Source organism: Sciurus carolinensis, chromosome 12 (assembly GCF_902686445.1).
Source record: "Sciurus carolinensis chromosome 12, mSciCar1.2, whole genome shotgun sequence".
Classification (NCBI taxonomy): Eukaryota; Metazoa; Chordata; class Mammalia; order Rodentia; family Sciuridae; genus Sciurus; species Sciurus carolinensis.
The window spans coordinates 89,503,569-89,522,975 of NC_062224.1; the positions used below are offsets into that span (position 1 = coordinate 89,503,569).

The 19,407-nt window shown below is 36.1% G+C and overlaps 1 protein-coding gene across 1 annotated transcript in view; it reads right to left on the bottom strand.

Moving 5' to 3' along the window:
• The window catches only part of Crb1 (crumbs cell polarity complex component 1), a 204,693-nt gene that overhangs the window by 52,541 nt on the left and 132,745 nt on the right, over positions 1-19,407 (bottom strand). Inside the window, exons 6-8 of the mRNA XM_047520927.1 lie at positions 10,398-11,354; positions 4,422-4,969; positions 2,703-2,868 (exon numbers count right to left, since the gene is read on the bottom strand). Coding sequence (XP_047376883.1) covers positions 2,703-2,868; positions 4,422-4,969; positions 10,398-11,354 — 1,671 coding nt within the window. The remainder of the gene's footprint in view (positions 1-2,702; positions 2,869-4,421; positions 4,970-10,397; positions 11,355-19,407) is intronic.

A 19,407-nucleotide genomic window follows, 5' to 3' on the forward strand; every position in this document is an offset into this window, starting at 1 on the left:
CTTTGGGATACTTTGCCATAATAAACACACCTGTATCTAAGGTGAGTTGTAAATTTTTAAATCTTGGTTTAAATCCTACTGGGATATAGAGATACAGATGATTAAAGATCTGAAGGCAAACTCAGTAATGTATGAGCTCTCAAGAGTATGTTGTTCTGTTAGACTTAATCTTCTCAATATTTTACTTGAAAAGAAAATACAATAGAGTCATAAGATCACAAAAAATTAAAAGTATACAAAGAAGCAAAAATGAATCCACTGTTCATACCTGTCAATTATGAAACTGATATACAATTCCTATTGTAAACCTTCCATTGATTTCCATTTCTCTCTGCACTCAGGTAAGTCATACTTCAAAAAGAATGCTGTTGGGATTTTAGGGGGATGTTGGAGTCAACCTCTTTTCTTTTTATAGCAGTAATGCTATAGCAGTGGAGAGTCACTTCACTTCTCTCTGATACGCATGTGTGCCAATCCTAAACTGCTTTAGGTGTACAGTGGGTGGTCACTGATTTTTGAAATCTACTCTTTTATTTTCCCCTGTTGGAAATGTTCCAAATGATTTGAACCCTGTTGAAGAATATAGCTAGGACTAACAATTTTAATATTTCTATCAAAAGATTAACAATAAAATTAATAGTTCATTTTCACTTATCATCATTTCCAATCAGTATGTCAGAGGTAGAACAATGGAAAATGTTGCATTTAAAATCTGTGCTGAGGTAGGGTGTAGCTCAGTGATATAGTACATGGCTAGTAGGCCCAAGGCCCTGCTGGGTCTGATTACCAGCTCTGAAATCAATCAATCCATAAAGTTCTATATTACATTGGAAACCAGTTTACTTTCTTTATATGAACTCATCATGATTCTACTTGTATGTAGTGTGTATTTCCTAAAAATGCGTTATCAATCTATATATTCCTCCAGAAAACTTCCTCAAGTATATCTGCAGTGTATCATGTATCACATAGATCTTTTAAAATATAGGAACATAAAAGTAGGTATATTCTCTTGTCTTCAGCTACTTCAGGCACAGTCTAAATAGGATGTTGGAACTCACCTTTGACCACTCTATCCTCTACTTCTATTCCATTGTGTTAGTGCAATGTTTTTAAAGATATTTTATGTATATTTCTTATTTTAAGCAGATGATGTACTTAAATCTAGAGCAGTTAAGTGAAAGAATTGATTCCGAGAAAAATAAGTGAAGTTATTCATTTAACAAATATTTACTGACATCCTACTACAACGTTTGGAACTACTCCAAGGGTCAACAGTACCTTAAATAACCACATAGAAAAATTTCTTGCACTGTGAAACTTATAGTTTACTGAGGAAAGAGGTGATAAATAAACATATACATGTATGTCAAAATACCAAAGAATAGGCTAGGTGTGGTGATGCACACCTGTAATCCTAGTGGCTCTAGAGGCTGAGGCAAGAGGATTGCAAGTTCGAGGCCAGCCTCAGCAACTTAGTGAGGTCTAAGCAACTTAGTGAGACCTTCTCTCAAAATAAAATATAAAAAGGGCTGGGATGTTGCTCAGTCATTAAGTGCCCCTGGGTTCAATCCCCATTAACTCCACCCCCCAAAAAATATCCAGGAATAGTAAGAAATATAAAGAAAAAACTGGGTTTAATGAAGTGGTAGAGGGAATCTGTGAAGCTCTGGACTGAGACAGTGGAAGAGGTGATGGTTTATGGAGGTTAAATGATGATGTAAAATAATGTAGAGAGATAGCAGAAGCATCTGGAGCACAAATTGTTAGAGGTTTGTTTTGCTTTTTTGTTTTTCTCACTAGAAAAGGAAGCAGAGAAATGGGAAGTTGCAGGTGGGAATCCGGGGGAGGGAGGTCAAGGGAAATATTTTGTAATGAGGAAATTTGATGGTATGTTTATCTGCTAATAAAAGCACTGTTGATGTTGGAGTGTGAGAGAAAAATTCTAGAAGCAACATCTTTAGCAGCAGAATCTTTGAATAAGGGGAAGAGATTCAAATTCAATTTATACAGAGGGTTGGCTTTAACATAGGCTGTGTGTTATTTGAAGGAGGAGAGAACACAGCACAGAAATGACAGTGTGCTTACTCTGTGAATACGTCAAAATCCAGTGTGGTGTTCAAATCGCTTACATTTGAGAAATTGTGTTCTGTGGCACTGAAAGGGGCAGGGAAAGCTTTCACATAAAATATATAGTCCTGGCCAGCATCATTGGGTACCTAATGTATTTGATTGTATACATCGGGATATGCAATCATCACAAAGGAACCTATAGATTTCGGTATCCCTATTCAGGCAAGGAAGCTTTAGATCATGGAGATAACGTGAATTACCTGAAGCTCAAAGTTAAAAAATGGCAGTGAGCAAATAGTAGCACATTTACTCTATATTTCTAGTAATGAGGAAAGACCGGTATCACCTGATCAGCTTTTCAGACATCAGCTTTAAATGACCAAGGATCCAGGTTTGGTATTGCTACATTCTCCATTTCCCAAACCAGATGTGCAGGGTGGGATAAAGCAAGCGCTAATTTGGATTTTTATACTACTCATATCAGGTTAATTATACTACCTACAGATGGGTAAACAACCATACACCTCTTTAATTAGTTGACCATGCCTGTGTTCTTTTTCTGTTTTCTATCAGAACAACTTAAACAAGCCAAATTAATTGGGTGGATAAGAGTTCTGAGCTCTACGTACATTCGAATCCTTTGGGCACCAACTGGCACTGGGCGCTGGGAGGACACGGGCTGAGTTCACACCACCGAACTTCTTCACAGGCTTTCCCAGCTGTATTCGCAGGGCAGGAGCAGGAGAAGTCATCCCACAGGGAATAGCAAATGCCTCCGTTGTGACAGGGATTGGTCTGAGCAGGGAAAAAAAATCATAAAAAGCATTGGCAACTAGAAATGGAAATGTTAAAGGGTACAACGTATATCTGTTATTTTAAAATGCCAATTCCCCTACATCTTTAGATTTTAAGCTTTTATTTTATTTTTTTTTATTTTAAGCTTTTAATATGCATTTTAAGTATATGGAATAAAACTGAATGTTAGCAATTCACTGCTTTCTAAAAGAGCAGCAGGAAAAGAGCAATAGAGAGAGGGGATGGGGATAGACAAAGGGGAAAAGAAGAAAGGGAGAGAAAAAGAAGAAATAGAAAATCATTCTATAACACAAGGATGCTTTTTGAAATATAATGATGCTCTCTGTAATTCACAGATTACCAGGTACTTTCACAGGCAGTCACTATTTGAGATAAGGATTATTACTTCTGTTTTTACAGATGAGGTCCTTTCAGTTGTGGAAGTGAAAGTGAAGCTTGGTATCTAGATCCTCCGGGCCCCAGTTCAATGCCCTTCCTCCCCATTTGCTCTGCCTCTGAGTCAGAGACTCACTGTTCTTATTTCAGGTCTTCCAAGTTCACTTACAAAGTTTTCAAAATAAAAACATTTTAAAAGAAAAAAATATTAGAGCCTGTCTGTATTTATCCCAGGTCAACCCTTAACAAATGATTCAGGATAGTCACATAACTTTTTGGGTTTTTCAGTGCTGAGGGTTGAACCCAGGGCCTCACCCATGCTAAGCATGTGCCCTACCACTGAGTCACATCCCCAGTTCATTACATAAAGTTCAGTTTCTTTATAAATAACATAAAATGGGATAAGAATGTCTGTTTTATACAGTAGTGCTTAAACAGAATTAATAGATTAATCTATATTAAACAGTGCCTGATACATTAGAAGTGTTCCTATAGTAAATTCATAATGATTCCTCTGTGTATATTTAGAACCAAGGCTGGTCTATGGCCATAGTTGCAGCTTAGTAAATGTGTCACACATATCAATGTGTTTCCTTCTTTTCCTTTGAAAGCTCATGCAGAGTTGACGATTTCATCTATTTAATATAGTTCTTAGAAGAGCATAGAAAGTACATAATATAAAGCATGGGCTCTGAGAAATTATATTTCTGAGGATTTCAAATTAACTTACCTCTCAGATTCTTTTTTTTTTTTTATGTTGTTGTTGTTGATGTAATAAAAGTTCAAAATAATAGCTTGGTATTTAAAATAAAGTTAATGGAGTCTTTCAAAAAGAGTTAGTTCAGTTAAACCCATGGAGCATCATTAAGAGTTCAAGAATTAGTATTAAAAAATTTGATCGATGTGGGGTAGGAGAAGCATGTAACTGAAGCATGTAACTTAATTGTTAAATATACCATGATACCAGTAAGGCCACTAGGATTTATGGATCAACATAAATTCCCTAGTCTGCTGGGAACACAGAGATTTAACTGGTCTATGGTGATATGGGCCAGTAACATTGTGTTCACGTACAAAGGATTATTTTAATAAACTGTATATTAATAAAATAAAAATTTAGCATATAATATATGTATAGTTGGTATGAATAATCCTACCTTGCAGATGTTGTCTCCGAGACAACCTTGAGTTACATTGACAAGAATTGGACTATGGGATGCACTGTTTGTGGAATTTGGAAAGAATTCCAGATTTTGGTTGTTTAATCTTACATCTTGGATACAACCTTTGAAGAAGCCACCATTAACTTCAGTCTCTTTTTTGTCAGGCAGGCCACCAATGTAGATGATATCTCCTTTCTGGATTTTCCATGTAGCAGCAGAAATAAATCCAAGGTTTTGTGAAGATTGATAAAGTTCAATTTTATTTGGCTTGATTTTCAAAGTTATTAAGTGAACATTTCCATCACTAAGAACAGACTTTACTGTGAATTTGGGAGAGCTTGGAGTCAGTAGTGCTAGTCTTCCATGCTCCAGCCAGACACGGATGTATTGATAAGTGCTATTTTTCAAAGCTAGGAGTAAGCCAGATGGTCGATTTGTTCGGACAAACATGGAGAGGCTGAAGCTCTGTCCATAACTCCCATCCAGATTAAAGACAGCATATCCAGTGGAGTCCTCCTGGCCAAATCTGCCTGCCACATACTCTTTGATGTCAAAAAAGAAGAAGAGAAACAAAGAGGAAACATCTTGAGATTCAAAAGGAAGAAGAAACAAAAGATGAAAATTTTATACACATGTACATATGCAAGAACACACACACACCTATACACATACACACATTTTCATGTTCAGGACAGCCTCACTGAATAGACTGACAATTTGTCCTCATTTTCTGAGATTCTGAGTTTACTTTATCCTGACAACAACTGCATTTGGGTTTGTAGTTCACAATTAAAACCATCAGTCACAAAAGAGGAAATGAAGATGCCTGTACTGATAAAACTAAAGAGTCTCCCCTTCACTGCCCTAAAATGCTGGGACTTAATGGTGAAATACCAGACACTACATGTTATTCCAACTTGGAAGACATTTTGAGGCAAGAGCACTTCATGCGATATCTGTAAGCATAGTGTTCAGGCAGGCTTCATCTTTGCTATTTGTAGGCATGTTGGAGCCAACAGATCATTAAGCCTTCTGTCCTTCGTAAAGGATAAAAATCAAGAATTTGATTAGTAAATACTCTTTTGGGATGACACCCCACATAATGAGGCCTGACATGATAAAGGAAGACGAGGACTCTTCCTTCTGTGGTCATGCTTGGGAGGACAGGTCCAGGAGACAGAAAAGGGAGAAAAGTGGAATATTAACCCCTTCCAGCCTTTCCTATGGTTGGAGGAGTTAGAAAAGCACCAAAGAGGCAATATTAGTGATGTGTGCCACCTCAAGAAAACTCAAGATGTGTAAAAATGAAACATGACATTTAAAAACATTGGTGAGAGAGTAGAATCGAAAATTCCTATTCTTATCAAATTTATATACTGGTAGGGAGAAACATACTCAGCACAGCTAAGAAAGCAAACTGTGTAGTATGTCAGCATGTAAAAGATCATTTGGTGCAAAATAAGTCATAGAGAAAAAGAATAGGAAGATTTGAGCAGAGGGATGGAATTGTAATTTTAAATGGAATAACAGGAAAGAACTCTCTGAGAAAGTAACATTTGAGCAAAAACTCAAAGAGAAGGACATTACTGCAGTAATCCAAGAGAAGAATGATGAGACCTTTGATCAGGAGGTGGTGAGAAGTGGTAGGATATTTAAGATATTTTAAAAGTAAAACAAATAGAATTTTCTAAATCAAGTTCATCTCCCAAATTTTTGGACTAGGCAACTAGAAGCCTGGAGTTTCCATTTGCAATGATGGGAAAGAAAACTGGTGGAATTGATTTTGGGGGGAAATGAGAGCCCACATAAAATTAAAGGTGCCTTATTAGATATGCTCATGGAAATGACCACTAGGTAGTTGCCATAGTGGTTCAGGGGAGATGTTCTGGAATAACTATAATAATTTGGGTTTTTTAGTGTATATGACAGATTTAAAGACAAAAGACTGAATGGTACTGCCACAAAAGTGAAATATATAGAGAGAAAAAGAAGAGGTACAGGAACTGAGCTGTTAGGCTCCAGACATTTGGAGGCAAAGGAGAGACAGAAGAAGAACCAGTAAGATAAAAAATTCCAGATAGAGTGATACCCTGTAAGCCTACTAAGGAAAGAGTTTTCAGGAGGATGAGCTACTCTACTGTGTTTGCTGTTATTAAGAGGTCAAGTGAGAGGAGGACTAAGAAATGCCCATTACGTCTTGTGATATAGAAATCAATGCTGAACTTGACAAGAGCACTGTCTTAAAAATATTTCTGTCTTTGGGTTTTTGCATCCCTGTCCTAGAAGAAAAGCATATCTGAAGTGTCTAAATGTCATCATATGGTCCAACTGAAGTTTGGCCAAAGGTTAGATGTATTTTAGTTTAGCTGAGCTCTAGTGAAACTTGCTTAGGCAGCAGATCTCCTGCATAACAGGTTACATTTTCAGAACTCTGACTTGATTTCCTATGGAACATTGCAGTTTGAATCTGCATTTGGAGACTACATGCTCCAGGCAACTACTGATAGCTTTCAAAGTGTACTGTTAGATAAAATAACCTCTTTGAAGAGGTTAACATCTCTGAATACACTGCAGCACTTTCATATATGATAAAAATGCTTAATAAGATTTGGCTCTTGAAGCTTGAGGTTTGAGGATATGCACAAAATCATTCAACCTCAGGGGGTGGAATCCCTGCTGGTTAATCTAGGATCCCTGCAGCATCACTCCCTGGACCTCAATTAAAAGACTGAATGCAGAGTTGTTTTCTCTCCTGCCACCCCTCTTGAGAAGCTTGACTCTTCAGTAATCCTATTCTTCAGAATCATAAACAGGTAGTCAGCATGTGTATATGCTACAAGGTTTTAGAAATACCTGAAGCCATATCTGATTTAGCTGTGGACATGGAAGGGATAATTCTGATACATGTTGGTGATAAATGTCCTAAGGATCGGTGGTAACATATGCCGATGAAAAACCAATTTTGACAATCTTTAATGATTGATGGAACACAAGATGAAATCTAATGAGAATAAATAAAAGATCAAAAAGTGACTCATGGGTTTTCAGGGGAGAAATAGGACCCTATGACACTGTGAATGACAATGACTCCAAGTGAGGTACCCATGTGATGTAACTGCCAGAAAACTGCCAGAGCATAAGCATAGTGTTAGGCTGCAACATAGAAAGCATGTTATGCAGAACAAGGGAGGTTAGGGTCCTGGGTCACCTTGTGTCATCAAGTACATCTACCATATTTTAGAAAGAAGACAAGCAGATTTACCACAAATCAAGCAGGCGATGATGTGTCTGAAGACTATGCCAGATGAAAGCTTTAGGATGTGTAGCATGAGGGAATTGAAAAGTTGGATAGTTCTAGATGCTCTTCTTCAAATATTTAAGCATCCTTAGGAAGACGAGGTGTTAAGATTTACGTGAGCACATCTTCAGGAATTATAATGTGGTTAATGAATAAGCTTTGAGCAAAGCACATTTTATTTAAACACAAGGACAGAACTGTTCAGGGAAATTTTGGCAAGATGGAATAAATGAGTTCCCCATTCCTGAAGGTATTTAATCAGAGTTTTGGGTCACTACACTGGGCAAGCACCATAGTGTAAAAAAAAATCCAGTCATGGAATGAAACTTCTATAGATGTGAATTTATAATTCTATGAGGATAAAATTCTCAAAGTGTACATGTACAATTGAAGATGAAACACACATAAATTGCTTTTATAAATCAAATATTCTCCAGAAGGCAAGACATAGGTGGTGCATTTATTCTGAAGAATATCTTGGAAGATTTACCAAGATAAGCTGGGACCATCTTACAGACAGTTTTGGATCTAAGTTTAGGGAAACCATTCAAAGTTTAGGCAATTTTTAAAAAGATTTAACTTTAAGATCTTGCAAATTCCTATGCTTTTTGTGTTTAGTCAATGAAATCTTCTATCTGGTCTGCTTAATCCTTACAACTTGTATCAAGGTTGGGAAATGTTTTGCCAAAATCATGTTTTGGGTGAAGTTTGTGTCCTTCTGCTTGTTAGTACATATCCTCCCTCTTGAATACACACATATGATGACAAAAAGATGTGTATTTACTGCATTTAAGCATCTTTTGTAATAGAAATAGGCTCTACACAAACATTTCTCATAGATAACAGCCAATACGGAATATTTTATGACCAGAGGTGATAAGAAAAATATGATTTTTCTTAAACTTATCCCAAGTATTCAAAAAGAAACAGATTTTACAGAACTCATTATAATCTCTTCAAGCCAAATATTCTCATGGGGATTAAATAGTTTTTAATAGTGTAAGGATATAAGGAAACAGGGGAAGTAGAAGGAGTATAAGCAATTCGGGAACTTGGCTTTAAAAAGTTCATGATTTTCCAAGTCGGAAAAAAATAAACTAAAGAAAACCAGAGCCCACTGGATTGGCATCTCTTGAATCTATCTGCTAGGACAGTGAACATCGCAATGGTCAGCATTAACCTTGTGGGTCACTGCATCTGGAAGCCAGTCAAAGTGAGTCAGCATCTGTTTGTTATTTTGTATATGTACTGAAAATATTGCCTTGGGTCAATTAAACTTTTCTTCAAAAAGTGAACCATTGCCTCAGCATAATTTCCCTTTTCTCCTTAAAAAAAAAAAAAAAATCACGAAACAACTTGCCATTCTGTTTAAAATATTACGTAGAGTGAGTAGATGCCATACCTCATTGTCAAACAGGTCCGTGATTTGTAATGAATATTGTGGGCAGGGGAAACCCGTGAATAGTTTCTAATAATTCTTAGCCATTTGAACATGGAGCAGGGTATGGGCTAAGACTGGTTTTAATTTTATTTCATATAAAACAGAGAAGACTATTTACCAGATGTTGTCCTACTTGGAGTTACTCTAAAATCTTGGAGTAAATTACAGCTGAACTTCAAAGCAGTCTGTTACAATTACCTCTCAGACTTTTTCAATGCATGATAATAATAATAAAAAGAAACAGGTATGTATTGATCACTATCAACAGCAATTTTTGACATGATGCTGGAAATAAAGGATTTTGAAATTTATTTCAGATCATGATTTGCTAGAAAAATTAGATCAACTCATTTATTTAATCTACCAAATTTTACTATGGTTACTTTTCATATTTTTCCTCTTCTTCTTTTTTTCTTTTTCTTTCTTTCTTCCTTTTTTTCCCATTTTCTCCTGTAAGACCTCTATCTGTTTTATCCAATGCAATTCTGACAAAACTTATTTTTGTCAATTTGCATGAAATTATTGCTCTGTTAAAGTGCTAAACTTAAACATGGTTTTGGAGCACGTATGAATTGCATAGAAAGGAGACTAAGGGAGTGAATATTTACTGGGAATCTATTAATCACAAGATATTGTGCTAATAGGTGGTATTGACTAGTTTTGTAACTAAAAGTCCTTTTTCTCAAAAGATTATTTCTTTTACAAATGAGATTTACGGCAAATTTCTGATATGCAACAAATGGTAAAATTCTTTTTTTGTTTTGGAGGCGGGGTGCACTTGACCAGTTAGTCATATCTCCAGCTCTGTTTTGTATTTTATTTAGAGACAGGGTCTCACTGAGTTGCTTAGTGCCTCACCATTGCTGAGGCCAGCTTTGAACTCTCCACCCTCCTGTCTCAGCCTCCCGAGCCGCTGGGATTACAGGCATGTGCCACTGTGCCTGGCTCAAATGATAAAATTCTAAGAGCATTTTACAAACAACAAGATGAAAACTGATTCGAATAGGAGCTATCTGCTCATCGTTTTACTTTTCTGACAGAGTGAAACTCAGCTATCCTATGAATCCACTCAAAAAGAATACACAGCCCCGTACTCTTCTTTTTTCTCATTAGTGGACAAACAGCAGCCTAAGTCCTGAGGGTTGTTAGGCTTCATATCATAACAGCACAGCTGTTCTTGTGATTGCTCTTCTCTGAGGCACAGCACTCCTGGGCACCCAGCCCCTCTCACCTCTCAGACAGTCGGGACCTTTGTAGGGCCTGTAGCAGTCACACTGGTAACTGAGCCACAAGTTGATGCAGCGTCCTCTATTCTGACAAGGTTGACTCTCGCACCAGTCCTTCCTCAGGCAGTTGGCCTTGATGTTTAATGACAAGCCCGATGAAATGTTCTCCCAGGTAATGGGATTCAAATCAAATTTAATGTCTTGGAGACAGCCTACAAACGGAGGCGTGGATGGGATATTATAGCTGTTAAGCACAGTGATACCATTGCTGGCTGTTCCCACTGGTAAACCACCCAAAAAAGAGTTCTGGAAAGCACATATTGATTGATTCCTTTCAAATGGAGAAGGAGCTTTAGCGATGCATTTCTCTGTACAGGAGTTGCTGACTAAGGCAAGGGTCACAGCCTCTGCAAATATTACCTCCACTGAATGCCACTGTCCATCGCTGGTATTGTGGGAAATGTATAGAAGCACCTTTGACTGATTATGGACTTGAACTGACAAGTGAATGTAGCCACTTAGCAACTCCATCTTTACAAACATGTCCCTGTTCCCTCGAAAAAGAAGAAGTGCTGTTGGCTGAACAGTCTGAAAACTGAAGGCTATGTTACAAACTGAGTCCTTGGCTGTATGTGGGCCACTTGTGACCCCTAGGAAGCCATTGCCCTCAAATGAAAGTGTGGTGACAGTTTCACAAAGTGACCCAGTATATCCAGGTGGACATAGGCAGCTGAATTCATGTCGGTCATTTTGGAAGTGAGGGACGCATAGTCCGTTATTTAGACATGGATGATGGGTGCAGCCCAGAAGAATGTCAGAACAGTTCTCTCCTCCATAAAATGTTCCAGAAAGGTTATCAAATGGGCAATGGCAAGTGTAATTCCCAGGCAAGTTCTCACAAGTACCACCATTTTGGCAAGGGTTTGATGAACATTCATCGATGTCTTCTTCACAGTGAATTCCTGTTAAATAATAAATAATAGGTTAAAAATAGATATATTCAGATTAGAAATAGAAATTTCACATAATTTTCATGTATAATCTCCCAGTTTAGAGTTAACTCAAGTTTAAAACTATAAAGGAATAAAACATAGTTCTTGAGGAAAACTAAAATCAATTTTACCATTCCACATACATTGTGAAGAGTAGAGTGTTCATGGTAGACTTTGAATTCTTTCTGTAGAAATAGGTCATTTGTTGATTACAGTGATTGAGTCAAAGTACCAATAATTTTTAATTAGGAAGAATATTGCACAATTAGTGAGGTATTACCAAAGCAAAATACTATTGGTTTTCTCCCACTCCATTGTTAACATATTTAATAGAGGGAAGGTGTGCCCTGCTTCTGGGTAATATCTCCAGGAGACTGAATTTTTATGTTCACCCCTGGATAAGAGTCATGATCATTTTTTTAAAAACACACAGCAATTAAAATAGCCAGTCACATATAATGACCAAAAGTCTCAATGCAATGCACAATAACATAAATTTCTTTTTCTGACAGGTCGACCTCAGGCTGTCTTAAAGGAACACCTGGAAACCTCTTCCCTCTGTTTCTGCTCCTCTACTGGCCCCATCTCTAAACTTGTAAGTGTTCTGGCCCCTAGCAGACTACAGTTTGTGGACAAAAGAAGGGGAAAGGGATTCAAGGGAGTTTTCACCTGACAGGAGCTAATATAGTATGATCCATGTTCGCTGAGCCTGGAGGGTCCTTAAAGTTCATATTTGCTCTAGGGTTATTTCTGAGTTCCTTGGAGACTCTTCTGCTCTGTTCCTGCAGGGGCCAGAAGGAAGGGAGGCCTGAGCTTTCCTATGACTGACTGTTCTCACAGTTCCCTTCTCTCTCCACCCCATAGCTATTGGTTTACTAGCATTTGACTCCTTCTTCACCAGCTCTCTCTGTTCATCCGGATTCCCTCACCTGACAGAGGCCTATTGGAAAGGTTCCCTTTTACGTGGTTCATCCACTAATATTCCTACCTACCATGCATTCCCCACCTGAACCTCAGGATTCCTCTACCTTTGACCTGTAGTTTCGGGATGGGGGCACATTTAATTTCTAGCACAGCACAGCAGGAATTTGCTCACCATCTCTTTCCTGCTACCTCAGATTACCAATCACCCCCATTCATATTTAGATTCCTTAAGCAGATGGAGAGATTAGTCTAAATTGATGATTTTTTCCCCACCCCATGTTTAAGGGACACTGAAATTGTTCTTGACACAGTCTTATTTTGCTTCTTTGCTTGGGGTTAGAATGTAGCTTCTAATTCTAACTTTGAGGGGTGCTATACAATTCAAAACATAGTCTCTTCAAGGAAATCTCCCTATAGACCCACTGCTTCAAACTACCTCTCAAGAATCTTTACATGACCTTGAAATGAGTGTAAATAGTTCAAATTCCTGAAATCTATCATCTGTATTATTGTGACTGTATTTTGATGTTTCTCATAATTCACTTTGGTACCCTTCGTTGACTCTTCAATTTATCATCTCTCAAATTTATAAAACACTTGATCCGTATCCTACTCACAGAGCATGTGGAAGATGCAAAATAGAAGATTATAGACCTAGCCTCAATATGCTGATGACATAATGGAATGACAAAATGCATATTTATGAAAATACCTTGTAGGTAGTAGGCTCACAATTGGTGTAGATAATATGTGAAGATCAAACTCAGGCAACCTTAGAGAATATTTCACAAAGTTTCAAGTATGAGTCAGATTGAAAGGGTCATTATGTACAAAGAAGTGAATAAAAACACTCTTTGGTGGAAGAAAAGTTCTAGGCATTTTGAGGTGACATTGAGTTGGACAATTTGGTTGGCAAAGAGGATTTATGAAGGAAAATCAAGTCGGAAAGGTTCGATGTAGCTGGATTGGAAGTCTGGGAACTGACAAAGTTTTTATTGTTTTATTTTTATTTATTTACTCATTTATTTATTTTCTGACCATGGGAAACAATGGGGTATTTGTTGGATAGAAGACCAATGTGGTTTCTCATAAAGACCAGTCCCACAGGGATATGTAACAGAGTGAAGTGAAAAGAATGTAGAGACAGAAAGATGCTCTAGGCAGCATTAAAATTGTCCACACAGAGTTCTATTAGGGCCTGAAATAGGATGCTTATTGCTTATTTCTTCACAATTTATAGCTTCCTTTCATTTATATTTCACCAGCAAATAAGATGGTAGGGCTTTCTTTATTGTTTACTACTAGATTATTTTCCTGTAATTCTTACGCTTGATCTTCCACAAAACAACTACCAAATACACACACACACACACACACACACACACACACACACACATCTATATCTATATCTATATATCTATATCTATATCTATATCTATATCTATATCTATATATGAAAACTAGTTTTAAATTCTGCCATCCTTAAAACAACAACAACAGAAAAGAAAGTCTGTATTAAGGTCAGATGTCTCAAGAACAATAAACAATTTGAAAAGTAAGATGACAACGGTGATTTATGTTCTTTCTTTATAAAAAAATCAATTCTATTGACATCTTTGAAGTAAAATAAAATCCAACATATTTATCTAAGGAACCCAGTAAAGTAAAAGTAGGAAAACAGATTGAAAATCCCTTCATTGTTTATTCGACTGTCTGGACAAAGAGAAGCTCTACTGTCAACAAAACAAAAAGATTAGGCAATATTTATGGGATTATAGGTGCCATTTGGTCATCTTAATTGGATATTTTAGTTGACTATCAATTTGTTGTTTATTTCCAAGTATTTATACTGAGAGACATGTTACTTGAAGGTTATTATTATTTTGTTTATATGGAGTCAATTTAATTAACTAGAAATTGTCGCTTTATTTTATTTTACTAAAATTCTTTTTGTTCTGATTCTATAATAACACTGCACTTAAAAAATAACGATAGGGAAAAATCCCTAATACCTGGTATATATCATACATTAATCAGAATAAATTGTATTGATGGATAAAACATAGACTTTTTGTTTAATATAAACATCACTGGATAGGAAAATGACTTGAAATTATAATGTGTCATTTGATAGAATGTTATTTCTATAAGACATAAAAAAGCAAGTTTCTTCTTGATCTATTGTATTTGATCAAAGTATTTTCTTCATTTCAATAAATAAATTCAATATTAAATTAAATATAAAAACCAATGCATAAGTAATATCCACTTTCCCCTACTCAACTGTTCTACTTTTCACATGATAGTAATACCATTATAACATTAAACAATAGTTGCCAAATAAGAATCCTAAAACTGTAATGATGGCACTAATTATCTTATACATAAGTAATAAGAAAAGAACAGATTACCTATGAGCATCGCCATTAAAATGTGAAAACCATGTGTCCTGGCTCCAAACATGTTCCTAAAAAGAGGAGGAAAACCCAACCTCACACCTACAAGGTTGATAGAGCAAATTTCTGGTGATTTTGTACCATTTCCAAAAGTCTGGGCTTGTTCTTCAATGACTCTTTTTTCCCATTTGGTGGCAAGTGAGAGGATTCAGTTTTGACTCATCACTCCCAAGCAGGATCAGTGGGGCTTAGTCTAAGACTCATTTGTGCCACTTACCAGACACACTTGTTATTCTTAGATCCAATCTGTGCTTAATACATGGTACCTCCCCTTTACAAATCACACTAGTGAATGTTAATCTGATCACAACACTGAAGGAAACTATTATTATGAAAAAAAACTGAGTTCCGAGGAATCTAAACACAAGCTGCTATTTTGAGCAACTTCTATGATGGAAAATTAGGGCAAGATTTTACTTTTCTTCACAATAATGGAAATGCTGGTTTTTCACTTTTATTTTTTCTGTTTTGCTTTTGTTTAGTGGTTAAGAAATTCATGGTAACTTCAAAACTATTGATCTGTGCAGGAAATGGAGAGAAGAAAAAGTTATGGGAAAAAGAGTAGGGGCTTTCATCAACTCAGACTGCGGCAAGAGTTCTAGTTGGTCCTCTGCAAGTTTCACATCTGCATATTTAATCGAAAACATTTAACAAATTGTGCATGTACTTGACATGTACAGACTATTTTCTTGTCATTCCTTAGGCAATATGGTATAACCACTATTTAAATAACATTTACATTGTATTAGGTATTATAAGTAATCTAGAAATAAAGTATACAGGAGGATATATGTAGATTATATGCAAATACAACATCATTTTATGTGACCTGAGCATCTATGGAGTGTGGTATCCCCAGAAGTCCTGAAACTGAGCTCTCATGGCTACAAAGGGATGGCTGTACATAGGTTTTTCTCACTTAAATTTCACCCTGTAGGAAAGAATAACTATACTCTTCTAAAATCAAGTGCCATTTCATTCTATAAAAATGGAATAATTTGAATGTGTATTGTTTGAGAACCTCTTAGAGTAATTGGTGCCTGAATTTCTATTTGTTTCCTTATTTATCACATTTTCTGAGAAGAGAGACCTGAAGACCTATGGTCAGTGCCAAGTGAGAAGTTACATCCCAGAACTACCAGAGTGGCCTCAAATTCTTACCACTAAAGCAATTACTTTAGGTTGAGACTTTGTCTCTTGGAATCCTCAGAAAAGATAAACATGTAACCTGAGAGGGGTAATAATTTTACCCTGAGGTAGTCATTTATGTTATATTTCTACTGTAACATCTATGGTAAAAGGTAACCCATTCTGAATTTATCCTGAGGTAGCATTTGAGTTTAAAAATTGTCCATGTAACTGAAATAAGGTAAGTTGTGATGGAAACCAGGTGATAAGGCAGGAAAGCTGAACAGCATGGTGACAAATTGAAAAAGAAATAAAATGAGAACCTTAGCATGTGTACATATACACAAACCTTAATAAACTACACAAACACATGTAATTTAGTCTATATATCTGATTACAATAATTTACAAAAGGAGAAGAGGAAAATGAACAGGGGATGAGAGCAAGAGAAGAGAATAGAATAAGAAAAACAGAATAGGATAGACATTGTGCAGGCAAATCAAGGTTCTTGTGTTGGTTAATGGAGACAGTTTTCCATGGGCTGAGGAGAAAAATTGACTCTTCTTCTCCAACAGAGGTTTCACATATTTTTTACTCAACCAACCAGCCAGAAACAAAGAAAGAAATGATTTAGATAGTAGTGACCTTAATATAGCATAAAAATATAAACCATATAGTATACAATTCCTTATAGACCTAGCTTGGTTCTCCAATGTCTCCTCTTGGATCTTGTTTTATTATAACTCATTTTATCATGAGTTTTCATATGAATCTTTTGGGGAAAGGAGTAATTTTACTTTTGTTTCTTAGAATGAAATTTCTTGATCCTGAAAGTCTTATGAGAGCACATGTAAAGGAATGGAATCAAGTGCACACACCATGTTGGTGAAGGGAAGAGAATAGTTACCATTTTCTACCTGAGATTAAGCAACCATGAAATGGGTGGAGGAGTCAGTTTATCAGGTGGAGACATGTGGGTTTCAATTGACAATAAACATAACAACCATGGATAATAATTATTGACATTATACTGTAGTTTATGGTTTACTTATATTATCTTCTTTATTTTTGTTTTTCAGTACTGGGGCTTGAACCCAGAGGTGCTCTATCACTGAGTTTTATTCCCAACCCTTTTTAAAATTTTATATAGAGGTGGTCTCACTAGTTACCCAGGCTTGTCTCCAACTTGTGATCCTACTTCTTTAACCTCCTGAGTAGCACAGGGTACATGACTGGCTTACTTTTGTGTATATTATCTCAATCTATCATTGAACGATACAGCCATAGTAATTCATGTGACCTCCAAATCTTTTTTGCAGTAATGGGGCTGTCATGGAAAATGATAATATCTAGGGAAAAGGAAAGTTCAATCTCTAACTTTATATCTTACATGCAAATATTTTTATTTTAATAGGAAGAGATAAAAAATATGCACATGGTAAAAAAAAAATCTTAAAAAATGTTTACTTGAAATCACGTGAAAGAGAAATTGAAGGAAATGGGATGTTTAACCTGAAGAAAAGCAAATACCACTGGTCATCAGACACGTCTTATATGGCTGAATGTTCATCCCATCAAATTTTGTGGTTATGTTAGTTCCATCTGTGAAAACTGATACCAATGGTAAGATGCCATAAGATGTCAAATATATCCATAAATATAGTAGACTGACCAAGTATAGAATCAGATGTCTTGAGAAACAGTCTGTTTCCTGACATTGAAGATGTACAAATTCAGAAAGGATTACCTGTTAGCATGGATGTTGCAGTAGAAATTTAATAAAGGGTAAATTGTAGAATTCAATGACTTCTACTGATTTTTCCAATCCTGAGATGCTGTCATAATTTCTAAGTATTGTACATAAATGCATAATTTCTCAATAGATAATAACAAAATTTTTAAGTGGAGAATACTGACTATAAGATCCTCCAACTCCATAATTGTATAGTAATTTTTTAAATTTATAAAGAATAATTTGCTTAGAAGCCTGTTATGAGGATTTAAATGAGGCAATTGCTCAAAGCCTTTGGTTCCAAATGCTTATAAATACTGCTTATCTTGCCATGATTCCCTCCCTCCATGAATAGAGCTAGGTTTCATGGTGCCCACAATGTACTCTGTGTTGATGATAGTCACATTTCACTTTTCCAGAGGTCGTTCACCATAAGTGTCCCCACCTCTCTGCACATATTCAAGAACCAAGATATGTGCTAGAAAAAAAAAAAAAAAACCCTATGTTGACAAGTAGGGATTGCAAAGTTGACTCTTGCCTCAGGTTCTTGTTTGTCACTTATTGTTATTCTAGACACAACTAAAATAAACTTGATTATCAAATATCTCAACTTTCAGTGGCAAAGAGTCAGCTAAGGAAAAGGAGAAGGGACAACTTTTGTGTAACTTTTCAGCTACAAGAAATGACAGCTGAGAGCTAGACAGTGAACATGAGTGGAAGATGTTAGCACTTGGTGACTCCCAAATCTGATCCAGGCAGTGCAATAAGGGCTTTATGTATGTGACCACTGAAAAATTTCAAGAAATAATGAAGAGTGCATTGCCACCTTCATTTCACAGGTAATGAAACTGTGCAAGGTTGGTACCCAGACTACCTGACTTGTGAGATGAGACTTTTTTCCTTTACATTGTAGTGCCTCCAAAGAAAATAATATGATGAGTTGGACTAAAACAATATACAACAGAGAGTCATTGCTGGGAGAAGTGGTGCTAGCCTATAATCTCAGCAACTTGGGAGGCTGAGGCAGGAGGATCACAAGTTGGGCTAGTTGGAGACCAATCCCAGCAACAGCCAGACCCTATCTCAATAAAAACTGAGAGAGCAAGAGAAAGACAGAGAGAGAGACAGAGACAGAAACAGAGAGAGAGAGAGAGAGAGAAAGAGAGAGAGAGGACTAAGGATATAGGTCAGTGGTAGAGGAACCCTGAGTTCAATCACCAATAAAGTAAAAAAAAAAAAAAAAAAAAAAAAGGTATAGTCATTTAGAGATATTAAAAATAAGAGCAAAATCAATATCCAGACATTATAGGATAATAATCAAAAGTATGACTCATCAATAATACACAAGATTGTTTATAACATTTCTAGCCTGAAATGTAAAAAAAAGTAATATATTTTTGAAATAGTTTAATGTGAAGTATTTAAGGGAAAACAAATTTTTCATAAAATTATAAAAATGTGTTGTCAAATATCTTTTATATGAGCCCCCCCAAACTTAATGATACCAGAAAAACATGAAAACTGGTGATTTATTTTGTATAATAAGATTTTATTTTGTGTATAACATAAAGAACGGTTTGTTTCTTCAGTGCTCATTTTTTGCTCTACTTTATTATAATGCTATTTTTGAAAATATAGTAGAGACATATACATGCACACTCTAGATCTGGTATTTGTTCATAAGCAAATCCTAGCTCAGATAAAATAAATACTGAAACTAGAGAAAAATTTCATCCAGTCTCCTATTGTGAAAAATATTCTGACATCCTCATATGAAAGACAA